Raw genomic sequence first — 21,689 nt, forward strand, 5'->3', positions numbered from 1 at the left:
CTACACAAGTGACAATAAAAAGGTTCATGCTGGCTATGAAACAGTACTTACAGGTGGTCCAGGAAGCCCCTGTAAACCTGTAAACCCTCTGTGTCCCTTCTGTCCTCTTTCTCCATGGTCACCCAGCTCTCCCTTATCTCCTCTTGGTCCTTGTGGTCCCTGTAATAATACAACAGAGTAGATTAATCTGATTGAATCTACTTATTTTTTTTCTTAACAATAACAATTGTACCAATTAAACTAGTTTATTAACGATATGATCACTGTTATTTGTTTGAATATTATAAGAATTTCTTACTGGAAGTCCTCTCTTTCCTGCGGGACCTGGAGGCCCTACAGGTCCCCTTGAACCCTGTTTGGAAAATGTTTATTATTATGAGAGATATGTCTACTGATCAACATCCAATAACACAAATATTTCCCAATGTGTTGAAAATGTAACAATACAAACCGCATCTCCTCTTTTTCCAGGGCCTCCAGTAGCACCCACAGGGCCAGGGGTACCAGGAGCTCCCCTTGGTCCAATAAGTCCCTCTGGACCTGGATCACCACGGTCACCCTATAGAGAGAGATATAGTTTTAAATTGTCAATATCCAAAAGTTGACAAGATAAAAAAATTTAAAAATCTACAAAATTCACAGCTCTTACCCTTTCACCTAAAACTCCTTCCTTTCCTGGTGGGCCATCAGAACCAGCAGGTCCCTAGCAGTCACAAGAACAACTTAATCAAGTTAGTCAAGAAGTTCTTAGCTTTGTCTTTCAACTGTCTTTCTTCCACTTGATTAATTATGCTGAGGATAGCATTCCCAGTGTTTTAATATAGTCGAACATCTGCTATGTACTGAATATTTGATAAAACCTAATGCATTTAGTCTACCTCAGCAATCTGTTATATATATATCTGGAAAACCCAAGACACATCCTAACAAATGAAAAACTGGAGCTCTTTTACAAATGAGCTCTTATTATTTAGAACCCGTATGTCTCAAATGATCTGATCATAGGCGAGACGTGGGATTTATAACTGTTATAACTGTTAACACCCAGCATTTAAACCCAGCATGACCCCTGCATTTGAATCCATCTTTGGTCCAACCACTTTTTGTTCAGATTTCAGTACCACACACATTTTAGAAACTGAATAATGCTCATATAACTCTGTAATATGCTGTAAATTAGACTCTGATTATTCATTTCCTCAAACGTAGACAGTACACAATCCCATATTCAACACTCCTAGCTCCTTCATTTTTTAATTACTATACAATATTATAATATATTATATTATTTTGTCAATGTATTTGTGCATAGTGCATCAAGTTTTAGCCCCTGTACAGATAAGTGGCCCCTAGCTTCTCTATTAGTATGTATTATAATGTGCATCACAGTGTATTATTAGCTAAACTACAGGACCCTTTATTGCTTTTCAATTTACTTATAATGCCTACAATATTTTGAGTAATGTATTTAAAGAGGCACAATAATTCATTCAAAGTTAACAAGAAAAATATAAATACATATAAAACTTTGTTACTAGCGTTGGACCCTATTCACAGGTTTGTTAATGTCAAGCACGAATAGGAGATAATTCTGATTCAAATGCAAGCTCTTCAGAAAGATTATATATCATTAAGTATCATATAAATCATTAAATCAACCAACTAAATAACATCCTTATATTATATTACATTCACACACATGTTTAAAAGCAGTTGAAAAACCATTCAACTTACATCAGGGCCAGGGTCCCCTCGAGGTCCATTAGCACCTGGGGGTCCAACAGGGCCTGGGGGACCTTTGTCTCCTGAAGCCCCTGTAGATCCGGGTTTACCTGGAGGACCCTTTAAAAGATATGTATATTAAAATGGGTGCTGAAGGCCTGCAAAAGCATTTATGTTTTCTATTCCATTTGTAAAATTGTATGTATTAATTTATACTGGTCTTTATTGCTTTGAAATGAATGAATGAAAGAAATAATTAATGTTAGGCATGATGTTTGGTTAAGGACTCTTAATTAACATGAAAACAAGCACAGTAAATTGTCTTTTATCAAAGTTCCCCACAGTGTAATGGATGCTTACAGCTGGCCCTGGTAACCCTGCCATTCCACGCTCTCCTCTCTGTCCTGGAAGACCCACAATTCCTCTCTGACCTGTGGTCCCTGCAGGGCCAGGTGGACCATCCGGACCCTAAAGAGAAGTTCATTAAATTTTTTTGCTGATTTCATTAGATTTTTAGATGGAAATTCATGAGATGATGTTTTTGTATTTGTTTTATTATTTATTATATTTCTTAATCATTAGCTTTACAATTTTGGTTTAGATAAGATATTCTTTAATGTGATACTCACAGTTGGTCCGTCCTCTCCGCCGTCTCCCTTGTCTCCTGGGCTTCCAGCAGGTCCGGGTTGACCTCTTTCTCCTTGGCGTCCCTGTGGTCCATGATCTCCACGAAGACCAGGTGGACCCTCCTTTCCAGGAAGACCGATGGGCCCAGGTTGACCAATAGGACCCTGAAAAACAGAGGGTTAAACACGTCCTCTGACAAAGCAAAAAGTGCTGTTCATCTTTTAAGAAAACAACATCTTTATCCATTATTTCTCAGACAAGAGACACTTACAGTTGCACCTGGTGGACCAACTCTTCCAGCAGATCCAGGAAAGCCAGTCGGTCCCTGAAACATGGATTATTGTACTTTCAATACCACCTGAGTCAATAACGCTTGGTTGATACATTTTCTTCAGGTCTATGATTTTTTTAGAAATACTTACTGGAGCTCCCTGAGTCCCTCTTCCACCCTTTGGTCCACCCACACCAGCATTACCCTGTAAAGAACATCCACACAACATTGTTAAGAAGTTTTCTAGAAGTGTCTGGAATGCAGATTATTTAGTTAGATACTAAAAACCTACAGCTGGCCCTGGAGGCCCAGCCAAGCCCTGAGGTCCAGGAGATCCAGCATCTCCCTTCTGTCCTGGCTCTCCTGGTTCTCCTTTCACTCCAGGCTGCCCATCAGGACCCTGGATATTGATAAGAAAAGTATTATGATGAGTGCAATAATACTGTTTCAATTTAACAGACTCAGTCATGCTGAATACTCAATGAATTATGAAGATCCCATGGACAATCTGCTTACAATGTAACTAAAAATATGATTTCAGCATCGTTCAAGCTTATGAACTTACAGGTGGTCCAGGGAATCCAACAGCTCCCGTAGGCCCTGGCTCACCACGGGCACCCTAAAAGTATAAGGACAAGGTTTAAGAAGACAAACATACATACCCATAATCCGCAGTGTGGTTTTATAGTCTTAATGCTGACTTACAGGCATTGCTCGTGATCCTTGTGGTCCAGGTGGTCCCTTAGGTCCAGGTTCTCCCTGATAAAAAGAAAGAAAAATGATGTTAGATTCTCGTATTCAAACAACAATGGAGTTAACATTATTCAAAATGTTGATGCAGGATATCTGCTTACCTTTTCACCACTTGGGCCAGGGGGTCCTACAGGTCCAAGTGGCCCTGGAAGCCCCTGTGATAGTTACAGAACACTATATTAGGAGATGATCTAACCCAAAGAACGGCAAATGTCCTGAGGAGTTATGAACTGTGTGTATTGTGTGAGGTTAGGCAAGTTAGTGCAAGCCTCCCAAAGAATCTCCTCTACAATCGTCACCCAAACTGCTAGCATCTACATGTCATCAGTGCCAAGATATCTGTAACTTGGCCTCAGTGTAGACATGTCTTTACCATGAAACAATGAACTGTGAAATGTTGTACAGCTTACTCTTGCGCCATCATTTCCAGGTGTCCCCTCTGACCCTTTCTCTCCTATTGCACCCTGTAAAATTGAGATTATTATTTATTATATATATATATCTTCAAAGTCATATACACTTAACCAGTGATTAAAGTGGGAGTTATACTTACTCGCTCCCCTTTAGGACCTGGAGGACCAGAGATTCCTCTCTCTCCTGGCATTCCCTGAAGACCTGGAGGACCCAGATCACCTAGTGCTCCCGTAGGACCAGGACTTCCCTGTGAGTGATAATATATTAGTATACTGAGGTTGCAGGACCACAAGATATCATATTATAGATTCACTTATTCATTTATAGACTGAAAGGGTCATTCACCTTTGCATTTCAAACCGTTACAGCAGAACAGTCTTAATAAAACAGATTTTGCTGATAAGAATAGATAACAATTAAAACATATGCATGTCACATTTACCTTTGGCCCATCAGGTCCATTTGCTCCTGGGATACCTTTGGCTCCTGGCAGTCCAGAAGGGCCAAGCTCTCCTCGCTCTCCTGGAGTTCCACGCTCTCCCTATGAGACATATATAAAATCGTCATGAGCATATCTGTAATAAAGCAAGCTCATAAAACTCATCTTCTGGTATGTACAATATTGTTGGACACATTTTAATGAGCCATCACTGCATCAACACGCATTGAGGAGAATGCAAACTACTCAAATTGAACCCTGCTACATATCAGTGACACAAAATGTCATGGACACAAATCATGGAGGAGATCAAATCATTTGAGATGCTATGACATGTCTGGAAGCGTGGCAGCAGTCATTTTCATGACCATGCCATTACAGTACTCTAGTTAGCCATCAGGATATTTTAGAACTGATAATAGATTATGAATACATGACATTAAACAACACATTTTTAAACAGGAAAACTCACCCTAGGTCCTACTAGTCCCACAGGGCCGCCATCACCAGGGATACCCTAAACAGGCAAGAGACAGTATTTTTAGCTTTTGCAGAGTAACTTTATAGATATTGTGTCAAATACCTAAAGCATTTGACTGGTGATACATTTCTTGGAGAAAAACTTACCTGATCCCCGGGTTTTCCTGACTCTCCCACTGGACCTGGTGGTCCAGGCAATCCCTGAGAAAAAAACGATAATGACATATACCCACTCAGTAGTGTCCTTTACAGTGAAAATGTCTTCACAAGCCAGATTCACAAATGTGTCTTACAAAAGAAATTCTTCATAAATGTGTTTTTTTTCTTAACTTCATATAAGCTCAAATAAATAATAAAGATAGTCAAATAAATATTTAAGAACAATTAGTATACTTTGAAAATATATGTTCATAAGGATTTCTTAACTTGAAATTTGAAACTATGAAACCCTCAAACTTGTCTAAGTGTCAAGTATGAGTTCATTTAAGATTCTAAAATGAGCCACTAAAATAGCTGTATTACTATCAATAAAGTCACGTGTAATGTTGATTATGTTAAATTTAGATTGTTTTTAAAGCACTATTAGCTTCTACAGAAGGAAAATAATGGTAAACTTGAACCTGTGTTATTTTCTGTTGACTAGATTTGGTAGATTCTTTTTAAATGTATAAACATTAAAATGCAGCATGAATGTCTTCACATCAAATTGCCTACCAAAGGAAAACAAATATTGCCTTGAGAAAAATGTAAAGAAAATAGTTACAGAAATAAAGAGGTTTTTGAGAACTGTATTCAAGGGCATTCTTATAAACGTCTTAGAGTTTATCTTAAGATTCTTTGTAAGTTTTTAGGAAGGCTTTTGTGAATTCAGACCCAGGTCCCATAATTTGAACAATTGCAATTCCTCACCTGAAATCCAGGCATTCCAGGAGGTCCTTGTTCTCCTCTATCTCCTGCTGGTCCCTGTATTATGAAAGAAAATCATCCAGTGTTGGTATTGGTGGTGTGGATGCTACAATTCAAGGAAATAAATGCTTAAAATGATAAAGAAACACTTACTGGAGGACCAGTTGAACCAAGCGGACCAACTTCTCCCTCTTTTCCAGGTGGACCCTACATGGAATCCAAGATTACATGATTAATAAATAATATGTTCTTGATTTTCTGAACTTAGAACCATTTTAGGTGCAATCATGACTCACCCTCTGTCCTGGAGGACCTGGTGAACCTTGCTCTCCAGTTTTTCCTGGATCCCCCTGAATCAGAAACCATATTGTGAATATTAGTTCCATCAGGAACTATTAAAATAACACAAAGGAATTGTAAAAAATAAAACAATGTTGATGTGGGATACTTACACTGAAACCCTTGGGTCCTGGGACTCCCATTGACCCTGCTGGACCTCTGGTTCCAGGAGATCCTGGAGGGCCAGGGCGTCCATCTTCACCAGTTGCACCCTACATGAAGCACAGACAACAGCACTTTATTTCAAGAACAAATATCATACAATATGCATAAACTGACCAATTTCAGTAACAAGGTTCAAATTTAGGATTTTCTTCATCAAATACCCTTCTGCTATTGTTTCCAGTTTATCAGAAATATCATGCTAGTAAAAGAAGGCCATACATATGCCAGTTTAACATACCAGAGGTCCTGGTTTTCCCTCAGCACCTTGAACTCCAGGAGTACCAGTCAAACCCTATGACAAACAAGAAATAGAACAATAAAAACCTGGAAAGATGACTGGGATCACTCTATGTTATTAGGACCATTTCTATTTGTGCATTTGTAAAGCACAGTGACACCGTGGAAATGTCATCCCTGATCATTTCACATAAGCATAAAAAAAAAATATGTTTTCATATTTCTGAGTTACCCTTGCGCCTGGAAGGCCTGGTTCTCCAGGTCTTCCTGGATCTCCAGTGGAGCCTTTGGGTCCAGGTGTTCCAGTTATCCCACGATCACCTTGCGCCCCCTTGAAAGATTGTGGATTAAAACTCCATTATTTTGTTGCACAGATATTGCTTTATATTTAGCACCAGAAAATTGATTTTGCACTTACTTTAGCTCCTTGTAATCCATCTTGACCAGGGAAACCACGATTTCCAGGAGCTCCCTGAAATATGAATTAAAACATAATAAATGCATAAAAACATATGAGTCTACCTGTTTATCAGTTCTCAGATAAATAGAATATTTGACATAATGTAAAAATGAAGGGAAACTCTGACTCACTCTCTCACCAACAGGTCCTGGTGGGCCTACAGACCCAGGGTCTCCTCGTGTTCCTCTCTTCCCCTCCTCTCCCTGAGGTCCGATCACTCCCTGTGCTCCTGATGGACCCTACATTACAGAGATCAGACATTATATTACAGGTATTTTAAATAATACTACCTCTTTGTCTTGTCATGAAAATAAGCAGTTCCCACACCTGGAGTGTCTTCAAAACAGCAATGCCACATTCAGCATGATTATGGCTTACCTGTTCTCCTTTGGGTCCAGCTTCTCCTTTAAATCCTGGAACACCAACATCTCCCTGAAAACAGAGATAGGAACATCTCAGTGAAGTTCATCAGAGAGGTAAACAGTCTCTAAAGCTTTAGTAAGGGGCTGGTACAGTGACGGCAAGTCAACTATCTCTAAACCAAAAGCTAGATTAGCTTTGCACAATGTTTAGAGACTTGAGAGTCATTCTTCATACAATTTCTAGAGGGAAATGATCATATTTGTATCTTTTCAACATCATTTTATTAGCTGAAAAATACAATAAAAGATAATAGAGTCTGTGTTTGAATTAGTGTTATGTGCTTGTTTGGATTCATTTAGTTTTAACCTTAAAATTGATGTGAAATCCTGTGTAATGACATTTTAATCCAGACTATCTGGGGAAACTGTGTGTATTAAACCGATGCTTTGTTCTTTTAATCTGTTCCATCAAATCACTTACAAATTAAATTTGACTGCTTTCTCTGTTAAACCTAATCCAGCTGGAATATGGCTTAAGATTCCTAACAGAAGCAGCTGATTGCACTGACATTGTTTGAAGGTTTCTTGTTTGAAAGATGTATACCCTGTAGATTACACAGATTCTTAACTGAGGCTTAAAATGTAAAACTGCAAATTATATCATTTCAAGATACATTGGGATGACCTTACCCCTTGACCTTTAATCCCAGGCTGTCCAGTGCTTCCCTGTGGTCCAGGAGGCCCAGGTGGACCAAGCAAACCAACAGGCCCCTGTGGCCCAACATTGCCCTAAAGAAAGAAACCACAACACTCATGATTACGTTGGTTCTACAGTGGTTTGGTAGCACCATATTTCTGAACAGAACTGACTGTAACTATGGATGTTTATCTTTGACATACCACTGGTCCCTTGGCGCCTGGACCACCATCACCACCCATCTGACCCTGTAGGGTTTCAAAATTAGATTAGACGCTTCATAATTGAGGCAAATTAATTGTTTGAGAGAATATCACATATTTTACGAACTTGCAAGCCCAGTGGTCCAGATCTGCCTTGTGCACCTGTCTCTCCTCTCTGTCCTTGTGGTCCCTCTGGGCCTCTAACACCTGTAGGTCCTGGTTGACCCTACGAAACATAAATTACTAGTTAAGCGGCTTTAATTTTCTTTTCTGTTGGAAAGCAAATGCAAAAACTATTACATTTTTTGGGATTCATTTGTGCTGCAAAAAAGATTTCAAAACATTTTTAATCAGTGCCTACCTTCATACCTGGTGCTCCTGGATAACCTGGTGGTCCACTAAGACCCAAAGGACCCTTAACATAGTTGAATGTTGAAAGTTTATTATGAAGCATTAAAAATCTCCTATGCCAGTTATAGAGTGTAAATTGTTGGTAAAAATGTCTTACCATTGGACCCGGTTTCCCAACATTTCCTTGAGAACCACGTGTACCCTGCAATCAAAGATGTAACAATGTATTATTATGGAAAGGTTTAAATATCTTTTATATCCAACATTATTCAGACTAGAGCAGCAACTTTGTGATAAAGACTGTGCTTGAGTTTTAAGGGATGTTGGTATCTACGTTGGTTGATATATGAGGTGTGTTATGTTATGTGTTGTTGTTGTTGTTGTTTACTAACAGGTGTTCCACTGGGCCCTGGGCGTCCTCTCTCTCCTGGCATTCCCCTTGGACCCTGTGAAAAAAAAGAGGTTAGTTTTAGTTTGTATCTCTATAATGATGGGTAATGAAACATTCCAAAGATGTTCTGGGTCATTGCACCACTAACAGATTCCATTAATCTGGGAGAAGAAGTGTGTATGGTGATTTTACCATGGGACCAGGCGCTCCCATCGGGCCGGTCCCTCCAGATTCACCCTGGGGTTAAAACAAATGAAATGTCAACAGATAGACATGCTGGAAAAAAGGCAAACAACAAGAGAATTGAGGGCATATTGACAATGTGCAAACTGGTTTCATATCAGCTAACGTTTTAAACAGACTGGGCATGACGGTCAGGTAGAATAAACTTTGTAAACAAGGCTATTTACTTTTGATCCAACTGCTCCGCGTTCTCCTTTTAAACCAGCTGGACCTTGGTGTCCCTGAAATGAGATAAAACAAAGTCAGAATCTAGTGCATCATTTATAAAATATACTTGAAATTAATTTGAAATATATTCTCTAAGATCAGTTTTCCCCAATGCTCGGTGCTTGAAGGCTTCTGTACATTGTCGGAAGAGTCACACCTTCTGGATCATTATTCACTGTAATAATGTGAACTCGCGTCTTTTATGGTTTAGATGAATGGTTCAGAGAAATGACACAAACTCAATGATATATTGAAAATTCAAGTGTGTTTGGTGAAGGGGAAATAAGACTATTGATTAGCCCAATTTCAGCCACTGAGAAGGCAGAGGCTGTTAAGCTGACTTGACAGGAGTAGAAAACTTATTTTGGAGAGTCCTATTTGAAGAGTGTTTGCTGAGATGATGGTTAGATTAAAGGGTAAAGCATTGGCTCACAATGAGAAATGTACAATGTACTCACCCTGTGACCCTTCAGACCTGGAGGGCCTGGTGTCCCCGGAAAACCTCTTGCTCCCTAATGAAAAGTGTCATTACAAGTCAGTATCTTTAAAGTATTTGAAACATATACATAAAGTAATTGTTAATTACTTTAGACACTATATAACATTCAAACATTTGTTGACACCCCTGTTATTTAGTGAATTCAGCAGTCACTATGAACACAAACAATCAATTGGGCATTCAAAGCTTCTATAAACTACAGAAAAGCCTGAAACAAAATGAGATGCTTAATGCTTAATTAACAGTTGTTAAAGTGGGACAAAGATTGAGGAGGTGTGCACAAACTTTTACATTGTAAGTGTAGCTTTGATTATAAGTGTTTTTACCGCAGATCCTGGGAATCCCATTTCTCCTGCATTTCCGGGAGTCCCTGACTCTCCCTAATGGGTGAAATTGTAATATCATACAGTTATTTCCTTTGCCAATGTTCTTCATGTAATGTTATGGATGTAACACCATCACAATGAGACAAACATTCATAAAGATTACTCACATCGGAACCTGGCTTTCCTGGAGGTCCATCTGGTCCCCTCGACCCAGCAGGTCCCTATAAAACACAGTTGTGGTGTCAGATTTTTACTTTTTTCGGTGGTGCAGCAGGTACACAGCTCCAGGGGCCTAGAGGTTGTGGCTTCAATTCCCGCTACGGGTGACTGTCTGTGAGGAGTGTGGTGTGTTTTCCCTGTGTCTGCGTGGGTTTCCTCTGGGTGACTGTCTGTGAGGAGTGTGGTGTGTTCTCTCTGTGTCGGCGTGGGTTTCCTCCGGGTGACTGTCTGTGAGGAGTGTGGTGTGTTCTCTCTGTGTCTGTGTGGGTTTCTTCCGGGTGACTGTCTGTGAGGAGTGTGGTGTGTTCTCTCTGTGTCTGTGTGGGTTTCCTCCGGGTGACTGTCTGTGAGGAGTGTGGTGTGTTCTCACTGTGTCTGCGTGGGTTTCCTCCGGGTGACTGTCTGTGAGGAGTGTGGTGTGTTTTCCCTGTGTCTGCGTGGGTTTCCTCTGGATGACTGTCTGTGAGGAGTGTGGTGTGTTCTCCCTGTGTCTGTGTGGGTTTCCTCCAGGTGACTGTGAGGAGTGTGGTGTGTTCTCCCTGTGTCTGCGTGGGTTTTCTCCGGGTGACTGTCTGTGAGGAGTGTGGTGTGTTCTCCCTGTGTCTGCGTGGGTTTTCTCCGGGTGACTGTCTGTGAGGAGTGTGGTGTGTTCTCCCTGTGTCAACGTGGGTTTTCTCCGGGTGCTCCGCTTTCCTCCCACGATCCAAAAAACACACATTGGTAGGTGGATTGGCGACTCAAAAGTGTCCATAGGTGTGAGTGAATGTTTGTGTGTGCGTGTCTGTGTGTGTGTGTGTGGCCCTGTGAAGCACTGATGCCCCCTCCAGGATGTGTTCCTGCCTTTCACCCAATGATTCTGGGTAGGCTCCGGACCCATCGTGACCCTGAACTGGATAAACGCTTACAGACCATGAATAAAGGAATGGCATATTTCATGACGTTTGATGCTATGTAAACTAACTATAGTGCACAGTGAACATTTAGCATGTGCCGATAAGTTCTCATAACATCAAACATTTATGGCACCTGTCATGCTGATAATTTCACTATCGAGAATAGTAGTAAAAATAAGTGTCACGTTTATGTCGTGAAGCAAGGTAGCACACTTTAAAGTGTAAAGTCTTGAACAAATTTTAAAGTCTAAAATTTGACCTAACGTTAACAAAAAACTTCTGTAAAAGGAATTTTTGGCACAAAGAGACCACAACCCGTAGCCATTCAAATTGTAAATCATGCACGCAATCTGACACTGAGCAACAGCGTATAAATTATTACCAGTCCGTCCCCAAATCCTCTTTGGTGATTAGCTTGAAATGCAAAAGCATCCACTCACCATTGATCCAGGATCTCCAGCATCACCAGGGGATCCTTGTGGACCCGGTGCTCCCTAAGTAGAATTAATAGAACACGTCATGTGGTGACCATTGACCATTAATTTATAGTGCATTTTGACGTGAAAATTAAATTAAGCACTTACTGGTAGACCGTTGGGTCCAGGTGGTCCTCTTGCACCTGACTCTCCCTGAAAAACATTTTAGTCATTAACACCGAAGTGTTACTGAAACGTAGTTTTGAAGCCATGCTCATTACTCAAAAAACTGGTTACTGACAAGGAGACCTCGAATTAGGCCAAAGCTTAGGGTTCTACTTTCTCTCAGGGTAAATGTGGACAAATTAAAACATAAGCTCTTTGGTACTCTCAGTTAAAAGTTAAGTTTAGTCAATAATTTCATGAGCAAATTCTATTTGAGACTGTTTTTTTTAGTTCATTGTTTCTGCATTTTTGAGTGCACAGATATGATGTTGAGAAAATAAGTATTGTATGAAAATGTTTGTTTATAAAATATATATTGGCAAGCATTACTTTTAAGGTGAACCTCTAAGTTGAAAATAAAGTAAATTAAACAGGAAGCTATAAGTTAATTGCTGAACACTTTATCATTGGAATTATAATATTATAAATTATAAAATAAAATAATAAAAATTACAGAATAACTGTCTCTTCTTTTAGAGTGGAACAGAAAGTATACTTAATTTTATTTTTAATTGATGCACCCCTTCCACCTAAAATTGCCATTGTTTTTAAGGAGTAGACAAATATTGGAACAGTAAATTCAACTAGTAAAAGACTACTAGCCTGTCTTCGGAATAGTTCCTTATTCTATGTTCCCTATTTTATTAACTCCGTCAAGATTCTGCAAGTTCCGTTTTGATTGGCTCTCTGCCTCCTTCTACACGTCATGCCAAAATAGCAGACTTCTGATTGGTCCTTTTGTGTGTCAGTCAAACTACTACCTACTGCAGTAGGAAGTGGTTCGTGGCCACGTATTCCATCCATTTCCACTAGTGTACTGCCACCTGTCCTCTCGGAGAATACTGCACACGCGCAGTCAGCGGAGTCCTGCACGACACTCTGAAGCGTGACTATAGCCTTAACTATGTAGCTAGTGAATAAGACACAGTTTCAGACACGACACCGATTTTATACGTACATGTTTTGGTCTAAATTATTACTTTTAAGCTCCATTTAATAACCCTCTAGTAAAAAAAGCAAGTGATTTACATGGTAAAATGTCTATGAGTGCAAATAAAAACAGCTGTCAGAACATTTCTGCTTTACAAAAATGCAGAATGCAGACAACCAGGGTTTCATACATCATAACCCTAAAGAACCAATACTGTCATCTTGTGGGCCAGGCCTCCAAACTAAAGGCTAGTGGTGGAGATAGTGGCGGGAAAGTGAAGTATAGAGTTATATTTTACAAAACTGAAAGTCATGTTGTATTTCCCTGTAATGAAACAAATGCACATTCATGTTTTTTGTTTTGGAACTGACGTCTGAGTTCTGTATTATAATTGAAAGTAAATGTGTTGATATGTGAATATTTCACCAAAAATTAGGCTACTTCTTTTACTCAAGTACAGTTTAAAAACAAAGTCTACTTTTTTCTGAGTACAGTCCTTTGTTCTTTCCTGGTCTTTGGCACCTTTTATGAGATAAATCATGTTTACTATATTACAAGCGTTTGTCATACACCTATAATAAATTATTTTTGATGGTTTTATGAGAAGACCTTCATTCCAGATAATAACAAAGTCTGAACTTCATTATTAGAGTCACTGCTGCTTACCCTCTGTCCAGGAATCATTGCATGCTGACCTGCTGACTTCTCATTGAATCCTCCTGTCATTTGTGAAGACAGCTGGCCCTAGGAAGAGAGTTTAGGAAGAGAAAGGGTCTTGTTCAAGAAAATCATGTAAAGTTTGGTGCTGAGCTTTTCAGAAAGTTGTGAAAAAGCTGCTCAAAGAGATCTGTGGCACACATTTACATAACTGGCCTGAAATTCTTCTCGCTTGCTCACTTGCAATGCAGTGGGAGTTGTCCCTTTGGATTGACTGAATTATATCAGGCATGATTTTATTTATTTATTTATTTATTTTCCAGCCTGCAGGGGTTTGTGGCAGTAGAGAACTCCTTGCTTGTGCTCAGGTTGGATTGACATAGCTAGAAATCTTTTGACGTGTCACTCAAATTTTCCCAGACATTCCCTCGGAAAGATACATAGTTATTGCAACAGACATTTCCTGAAGGTATTCTGCTGTATAAAGCTACATATTGGCTTTAGGACCTAGGCACTTATTTCTTATCAACTGAGGGGCATTTATGGGGGTTTATTGTAATATTTATTTAGTGACCAGCTATTGTGTAGAGTGTACTTACTCCAGGGGGGTGGCCTGGGGGTCCGGGGTCTCCAGGCTGTCCTGGGACACCAGGCTCTCCATCGTAACCAGGAGGGCCTCTTGGACCCTACAGACAAGGCATTAAAATATATTGTTAGAAACAATAGAATGTACCTGTGCAAAAAAAGTGTCAAACCAAAATGGCTGAAGCTATTGATGACCAATAGTTTAACCATTAGATTAATTATAAAATAAGTTAGATTAAGTAATTTATCGTGAGAACTATTCCATTGGCTTCTTTAAATGTTCTTTCCTTGCAGTTTTTATGGAAAGAACATCAGATTTGCCAGTAGCTTCAAACAGTTCAAGACCAGGTAAGCAATATTTCCAAGCTAGCTTGTGTTTAGAGTAAATCCAGTTATTCTCTATTCTATTCTCTCAGGTGGCCTCTTGGAGGTCACTTGGAGGTTATTACTTTCTTTTGTTTTTGTTTATTACACAAGAGTGTGTTACTATACTATTTATGATTCAGAATTTAATTCCATGATACATAATGAGAATCCCTGCTGTTTCTTACAGGTCTTCCTTTATGTCCTCTGTCCCCCCTTGTTCCGGGTGATCCTGGTGGTCCCTGTTTAATTAGAAGTTGGTAAGACATTAGAGGAACACAAAGACATACAGGGAAGACATGTTTAGAACTATATGCACAACCTTCAGGTCCTATTCGTAGACTACAAGTGTTATTCTGTATAGTTTTTCCAAACTTTTATGATTTCCCATCTTATAAAAACAGCTGACACATAAAGAAACACCTGGTTAAATCACTAACAGAAATAGGTTTTTAAGGTGTTGCACTGCCATCTGGTGTTGTAGAGGACTGGAGAAGTGAACACAGCTGTTTGAGGAATGTTACACTGCAGTCATTCTCAACTATGGTCTTGAGCATGTTTCTCTGCACAGTTTCTCTGTTCTTAAACCCTATTTAAAATCTACCTTAATCTGAAAAGATCATTTGTATTCTTTGGAGTGACATTTCCGAATCAGTCTTTTGTGCAAGTCAGGGTTTTATCCATCAGAATTCAACTGGTTGTGAGAGGTGAATGTCCTTGAACAATTTAATGTTTTAAGCTAGAAGCAAGGTATAAATTCTGTGATATTTGTCATAGTTGTTCATCACATTTTTCTCTCTTGTACAGTAATCTAGCACAGTGTCAGTGGTTTTGTTCAAATAAAGATAAAGGATAAACAGGAATTTGGTCTTTTCAGTGATGTGACATGATATGACAAAATGAGTGGCATGGTGGCGGAGCACGTAGTGTCACTGTCATATTAGTCTCAGCCACAGGTGCTCTGTCCACAAGTAGACGGAGAGTCTGATACTTTTGGCGTGTTAAGCTGGCCTCACTGTCAGCATTCTGGCAGTTAATTCTGCTTTGCTATCTGTCTTTCCGCACATATGCAGTTCCATGTATCGTTTTGTACTGACTCTGGTAATGGTCAAATGAACTGGTCAAGCGAATCAAAGTCTACCTCTTTCGACACGTCACGCCTGAATAGCCTTTTGATGGATCCTTTTGCATGTCAGGCAGTTTTCTTTCACTGTAGTAGTAGGTGGTTCTTGGCCCCATTAAGTGGTACCAGACTCACCATAGAGGGTCCTGGGGTCATTGGTTTGAGCCCTACCCTGTGTGATTGATTGTCCGTGAGGAGTTTGCTGTGTTCTCATTGTGTCTGCATGGGTTTCCTCCCACAGACCAAAAATACACTTTGGTGTAAGTGTGTGTGAGTGAATGTGTGGGTGTGTTTTCCTCCTTTGGGTCCAGTGATTTTATGTAGGCGACTCTGATCTGGATAAGCTCTTACAGACAATGAATGAAGGGTATAACAAAATGTGTTGTGCTATATGTGACCAAGGACGTGTACTAACAAGGTTAAAATACAAACTGTAGTCCAGCTCAGTTATGTTTTTGTGTGTAGTGTCATTTCAGTTGATAATAGTAAATTAACCTTGTTGCGTGACATGGACGTAAACATGACATGGCAGATTATGTCCAATTGTAACAGTGTGTCATGCCTGAACAACTCAGTACCAGGGTTGAGAATTACGGTTCAACACAGCAAAAATAGAACAAACTTAACCTAATCTTTACCTATTCCAGCTATAATTAGTTGCTCTATAAATATTATACTATTATCTTGATTAGTAATACACTCAGCTAGCACTGATAGTGATGAATCAGTTACACAGGCTTACCATAGGTCCTGGCCGCCCTGGTAGTCCTGTCACCTGTAAGACATATGTAATTTAATTGAGCTTGACTCAACAATGCCTCCCTACAGTATGGTATCACAACTCATTATACACTCAGCACAACTCAAATCATAAATTTACCCCGTACATCCTCAGCTCAGTTCGTATAAACTCAGCTCAACTCATTTAAAGTCAACTAAACTCCCAAATCTAGCTCAGATTATATAAACTCATACTAGCTCAACTCCTATGAACTCAGCTGAACTCAGCCCATAAACTCAGCTCAGCACAACTTGAATAAACTCAGATTAACTCAACTCATAGTGAGCTCAACATGTATAAACTCAGCTTAACTCAACTCATATAAACTTAGTTCGTAGTGAGCTCAACAAGTATAAACTCAGCTCAACTCATGTAAACTACTGAATTCAAACACAGTACAACTCAACAATTAAACTCAGCTAAAAAAAATTGAGCTCAGGTTAACTCATAAACTCTTCTCAGCTGAAACAACTCATAACTCATAAACTTAGCTCAGGACAGGTCACATGTCACATGCGCTCAGTCCATACTGGTTAACAGGTTAATATCAAGCCAGCCATAAGATCAAAATAATTGATAATTACAAAGAAAAAACATTTATAATCACAGTATGATATAAACTTATACATACAATTGGCACCTCTCCTGGTTCACCTTTCTGACCCTGAAATCACATTGTGGTGGAGAAGTATTTTAATGTTAGCACTGATCACAAGCCATTACAATACAAATAATAGATAGTTGAGCTGAGGTGATGTTACCTTGTAGATTCTGCCTGAAAAAGTGTACAACAAACATCAGGTGAGTACATGTTCAAAAGTGAATAATCAAACAAATATTAATGTGAAGAATAATGCAATGTAGTACATATTTAACACTGACACAAACGTTTCATCACCTTGTCTCACACACATGGTATAATTAAACATATGAGCATTACATTAAATACAAATTGTGGTCTGTAAAATAATTCAGTTTAGAAAATCACCAAAACATGTCATGTCAGTGCTCACACATTTTCCACAAATGTATTTTAATGTGTGTCTTGTTAATGTTCGTGTAGGGCATTGTGCATACTGTCAGGGATGATGACTGGGTCGGTCTGGCAGACTGGACAGCACTCGCCATCAGGAATTGTAACCTTTTCACAGTTGGTCACCTCGTCACATTGCACCTCATCACACAGGATGGCGCCATTATCACACACGCAGATCCGACATGGCTCGGGCTTCCACACATCTCTGTTTGTGTACACCTGGCCATCCTCCATGCAGCTCTGATCATCTCCTGCACAAGAAAGCAGGGCAAGAACAAAGTCTTAAGTGAGTACCTCTTTTCTGCTGAGTAGCCCAGTCTATTCTGAATTTTCATTTCAAGCTTCGTATTAAGACATTGAACCTATTATACAGGCACACAGTCTTTTCTATGTCAAAAGCAAGTAAAACTAGGTAAGTGAGAGATTTGTGTGTATTTATATCCTGTTAATAATGGGGACAGTTTGCTTGAGGCCTACCCCTGCTTAAGCATTTACTGACAACTGAGAGAAATGTGTGAAAATGTTGTAAAAATAGCATGTTGGAAGTTAATAAGTAAATAATATTAATGATCAGCTGTCATTGCCCAAAGTATTTCAGAAAGGCAAGAGATAAACCAAGTATTGACAGCTTAGGACAGAGGAGAATATGAAACTAGCAGCATAAAAGTGGTCATAGCATAATAGGGAAAGCATATACATTCATAATAAATAAATAACCCACACTTAATGACATTTCTTCCAGAGTTGAATCTACTGGAAAAGTGTTTTAACATTTACACAGACCACATTTCATGTTCAAATATGTTAAATTCAGCAAATGAACAGAAATTCCCACTCGAAAAGGGCCTCAAATTCATTTAAATGAAACTGCAACAAAGTTAAAGGATGTAGAACACATGGGAACATGTGTGGAAGAATATTGACTGGAAAAGTGCCTCCCAACCCTCCCCCACCCGCTTTGTGACGAGTAGACATGAGCTCATTCTCTCCGAACACTGAACCTGATGAACAACAGCTACTCCACTTTCCCCGTTATAAATTAGATTTTTTCCCCCATTACGAATATTTCAAAAGTTCGGGAAATTTTATACTGTATTTTATAAATGCTTTTACTTGCAGTTCCTTTTCAAACAACATTTACATGTAAATTCCCTTGGGAATGTTTGCATGGTTGTAATATAGGATAAAAAAGGGAAACACAGATAATAACACAGAAAACCACACATGTGCAGTGGTATTAAGTGGTTCTACCAGATGCTGAATCTGCTGAACTATGAGTGAAAAAAAAAAACATCATGGATGAACATTCCACATGAACAGCAGGTGGCACACGTGAGCTTCCAGCACTACCCTCACTGGCAGTATCACCTCAAGACATACTCCCTTAAATATACTTCTTCAAGTCTGGACTATATTCACAGGCCATGATCAGTCATAGCCCTGGGGGGGTGGAGAAATAAATCCCTATGCCACTAATTCATGTTTAATAAGAAGCTTACATGGAAAATGTTGGAGGCAGTAAAAATACACAGACATTCGGTGCGCACATCAAAACTAAACCTTTGTCAGTCGGTTTGTACTTTGAAACACAGTTAAACTTTTAACAATATAATGTTTAATAAGTTGATGTTCTTGAAACTTCTTGAATGGTATTCAGTTCAACCCCATAATGAAGATGTCCTCAAATAACGCAGGAAGTTGTCTCTGGTCTTACAAGACCTTTAATATGATTAATAATCTAGTCATCTAATTAGACACTGCCCACATTCACTATGTGAGAGCAATGAGACGGAGCAAAGAGAGGGTTTAAAGAGACCGGAGACTAAAATAAATTTGAGGAACTACTTTAAAATATGATAATGAATGAACCCTTTTGACCACTTTATATTTAAGAACATACCTCTTTAAAAATGACAAAGGTTGTAATCATTATTGTAGTGTTATATAATGTTATATGAAAATAAAAACATATACAAATATAATAAACAGATACAAATCAATAAATTAATAGTCCATGCACCCTATGGTCAAAGGTAGAGCCATGTAGAGATGCCCCTGTAACAAGGCCTTGAGTTCATTTTTGTTGATATCATTTGGAACTTATTTTACTTTTATCACTACTTTAAAGTACAATTACTGAATGATTGCCACTTTTTTCAGCCTCTGTGTTCAGTACCATTCCTTGTTATAAATAGTGACTCTAGACAATATCAACGTATGAAATCATCATCTACATTAGAAATCAGTGATCGTCCCAAAGAGAAAACATCTTCTGCTGTTGGAGCCATTCAAGAGAACATTTGAGCTAGACCTTTACACGGATCCGTGTTCACTGTTCAGTGCTGATAAGAAAAGCACATCCCTCACTCGCTCTGGGAGCCAGATCAAAGAGGCCTAACTCACCTAGCTAACGGCGTATGAGGCTATTCAATCATGGTTAAATGCATCTAGGCAAGACATGTCCATGGCAGAAGAAACCTTGAGTATAAATACATCAGTGAAGATCTGTTCCTCACATGTGAAGGTGGACTTTGTTGCATTTCCTTTGGCCTGAAGGGGAGATATGTGAGTGTGAGTCATGCCAAGTACCAGAGGGAACTCTGTTCCTTTGTATCTGAGAAAGAACATATGGCAGGAACCTCCCAGGAAGGATAAACACACACACACACACACACACACACACACACAGACACACAATCTACAAAGTAAAATTCAAAAACCAACACCAGAGCACTGCATGTATGTATTCTATATTAATTGTAGATGTTTATATTGTGTTGATTAAATATGTCTCATTTTGTCTACAATATTTTTTTACATAGAGAAGAGAATGTAATGCACCTTTAGGGAACACCACTGGATTTTAAAACCACTGTTGTAGCTTTAAAGGTGCATTTACACTGTTGGCAATTTAGTGACCAACAATGTACCGCTACCAAATATCATTTTTTCCTCTGCATTTAACCGAGCCATGGCAGTGAAGCCACACACACACAAACCCACAATAAGGTGCAATAAGGGCATTGAGTACGCACACAGCCAACCATCCCAACACCCAGGGAGCATTTGGGCTTTAGGTGCCATACTCAAGAGCACTTCAGCTGTTGATTTGACGGGGAGACAGCTCGGTTCCCCCAACACACACCCACCAACCCCAACCACACACACACACACACACACACATATATCCATTAGTTTCTAGCCTGTCTTGGGGATTGAATCTGTAACTTTCCGGTACCAATCCTACTTCTGTAACCATTAGGCCCCAGCCGCTCAGGTTAAAGGTTTAAGCAGAGATAAAACAAGGTCCAATCTATCACCTAATCCCTCTCAGTTTATTAGCAGTAGAGAATCCATACAATTGCTAGAATGGCACAGCGAGAAAAGCAGCCAGAACTGGAGACAACAAAGCTGAAACACGCTGTTTTTTTGGAAGAGAGGTGTCAGGAGCATTTGTAATTTATGTGCAAGGACCCGCAGTTCACAAAGCAGCCTTGAAAGCTTCACCAGTGGGGTTAGGCAAAGCTCACTCTTTCTCTCCATTTGCTAATTCAATGCAGACCTTGCAGTTTCCATAGACATGTTTAAAACCGATGACGACAGTAGAGACATGGTGCTCTGAACGGTTCTCCTGATGCTGATTTTCCAGCTTGCTGGTAAGCCCCCCTTAACTCCCACGCTTTCTGAACATGCTCACATATCTCAGCCCAGTACTCCATATCTGAGCCCACACCCCACTCGCCCCTCTCTACTTTGGAACAAAATAATTTTACCAGTGGGACCAAGTGTTTACTCACGTGTCTGAGAGAACACATACACCGGTCAGCCATAACATTATGACCACTCACTGTCACTTTTCTCAGCCCCACTGACCCCACCGGAGCACACTGTAGTTCTAAAATTAAAGACTGTAGTTCATCTGTTGCTCTGCATACTTTGTTTGCTCCCTTTTACCCTGTTTTTTAATGGTCATGTCCCACAGAATTACCCCAGGTGACACTGACGTGGTGGTGGTGCGTTAGTGTGTATTGTGCAGGTACTGGAGTGGATCAGACACAGTAGTGCTGCTGGAATTTTTAAATAACAGTCCAAAAGCATCCAGCCGATAGCGTCCTGTCACTGATTAAAGGATGACCTCTGACTTTACATCTATAAGGTGGAACAACAAGGTTAGTGTGTCTAATAGAGAGAACAGTAAGTGGACACCATGTTTAAAATCTCCAGCAGCACTGCTGTTTCTGATCCTCTCGTACCAGCGCAACCATACATTAGCATATTAGTAATAATGATTGTGTCACAACCAACAATTAATGCCCAGGAACTCTTATTAGTATTGCATTATTTTCCTATCTGAGCTGGGAACTGAAC

General features: G+C 39.5%; 1 protein-coding gene across 1 annotated transcript in view; it reads right to left on the bottom strand.

The window, feature by feature from the left end:
* col5a2a (collagen, type V, alpha 2a) overlaps positions 1-21,689 on the bottom strand; it is a 47,453-nt gene that overhangs the window by 5,894 nt on the left and 19,870 nt on the right. Inside the window, exons 2-48 of the mRNA XM_066686507.1 lie at positions 17,363-17,572; positions 17,047-17,060; positions 16,917-16,949; positions 16,247-16,279; positions 14,570-14,623; positions 14,033-14,119; positions 13,443-13,520; positions 11,789-11,833; positions 11,645-11,698; positions 10,260-10,313; positions 10,093-10,146; positions 9,726-9,779; positions 9,228-9,281; positions 9,010-9,054; positions 8,819-8,872; positions 8,584-8,628; positions 8,437-8,490; positions 8,203-8,301; positions 8,076-8,120; positions 7,866-7,964; positions 7,192-7,245; positions 6,945-7,052; positions 6,772-6,825; positions 6,586-6,684; positions 6,355-6,408; positions 6,065-6,163; positions 5,909-5,962; positions 5,766-5,819; positions 5,616-5,669; positions 4,854-4,907; positions 4,699-4,743; positions 4,230-4,328; positions 3,927-4,034; positions 3,784-3,837; positions 3,475-3,528; positions 3,326-3,379; positions 3,186-3,239; positions 2,913-3,020; positions 2,772-2,825; positions 2,621-2,674; positions 2,352-2,513; positions 2,083-2,190; positions 1,735-1,842; positions 650-703; positions 452-559; positions 299-352; positions 52-159 (exon numbers count right to left, since the gene is read on the bottom strand). Of these exons, the coding sequence (XP_066542604.1) occupies positions 52-159; positions 299-352; positions 452-559; positions 650-703; positions 1,735-1,842; positions 2,083-2,190; positions 2,352-2,513; positions 2,621-2,674; positions 2,772-2,825; positions 2,913-3,020; positions 3,186-3,239; positions 3,326-3,379; positions 3,475-3,528; positions 3,784-3,837; positions 3,927-4,034; positions 4,230-4,328; positions 4,699-4,743; positions 4,854-4,907; positions 5,616-5,669; positions 5,766-5,819; positions 5,909-5,962; positions 6,065-6,163; positions 6,355-6,408; positions 6,586-6,684; positions 6,772-6,825; positions 6,945-7,052; positions 7,192-7,245; positions 7,866-7,964; positions 8,076-8,120; positions 8,203-8,301; positions 8,437-8,490; positions 8,584-8,628; positions 8,819-8,872; positions 9,010-9,054; positions 9,228-9,281; positions 9,726-9,779; positions 10,093-10,146; positions 10,260-10,313; positions 11,645-11,698; positions 11,789-11,833; positions 13,443-13,520; positions 14,033-14,119; positions 14,570-14,623; positions 16,247-16,279; positions 16,917-16,949; positions 17,047-17,060; positions 17,363-17,572 (3,335 nt within the window). The remainder of the gene's footprint in view (positions 1-51; positions 160-298; positions 353-451; positions 560-649; positions 704-1,734; positions 1,843-2,082; positions 2,191-2,351; positions 2,514-2,620; positions 2,675-2,771; positions 2,826-2,912; positions 3,021-3,185; positions 3,240-3,325; positions 3,380-3,474; positions 3,529-3,783; positions 3,838-3,926; positions 4,035-4,229; positions 4,329-4,698; positions 4,744-4,853; positions 4,908-5,615; positions 5,670-5,765; positions 5,820-5,908; positions 5,963-6,064; positions 6,164-6,354; positions 6,409-6,585; positions 6,685-6,771; positions 6,826-6,944; positions 7,053-7,191; positions 7,246-7,865; positions 7,965-8,075; positions 8,121-8,202; positions 8,302-8,436; positions 8,491-8,583; positions 8,629-8,818; positions 8,873-9,009; positions 9,055-9,227; positions 9,282-9,725; positions 9,780-10,092; positions 10,147-10,259; positions 10,314-11,644; positions 11,699-11,788; positions 11,834-13,442; positions 13,521-14,032; positions 14,120-14,569; positions 14,624-16,246; positions 16,280-16,916; positions 16,950-17,046; positions 17,061-17,362; positions 17,573-21,689) is intronic.

Source organism: Hoplias malabaricus, chromosome 12 (assembly GCF_029633855.1).
Source record: "Hoplias malabaricus isolate fHopMal1 chromosome 12, fHopMal1.hap1, whole genome shotgun sequence".
Taxonomy (NCBI): Eukaryota; Metazoa; Chordata; class Actinopteri; order Characiformes; family Erythrinidae; genus Hoplias; species Hoplias malabaricus.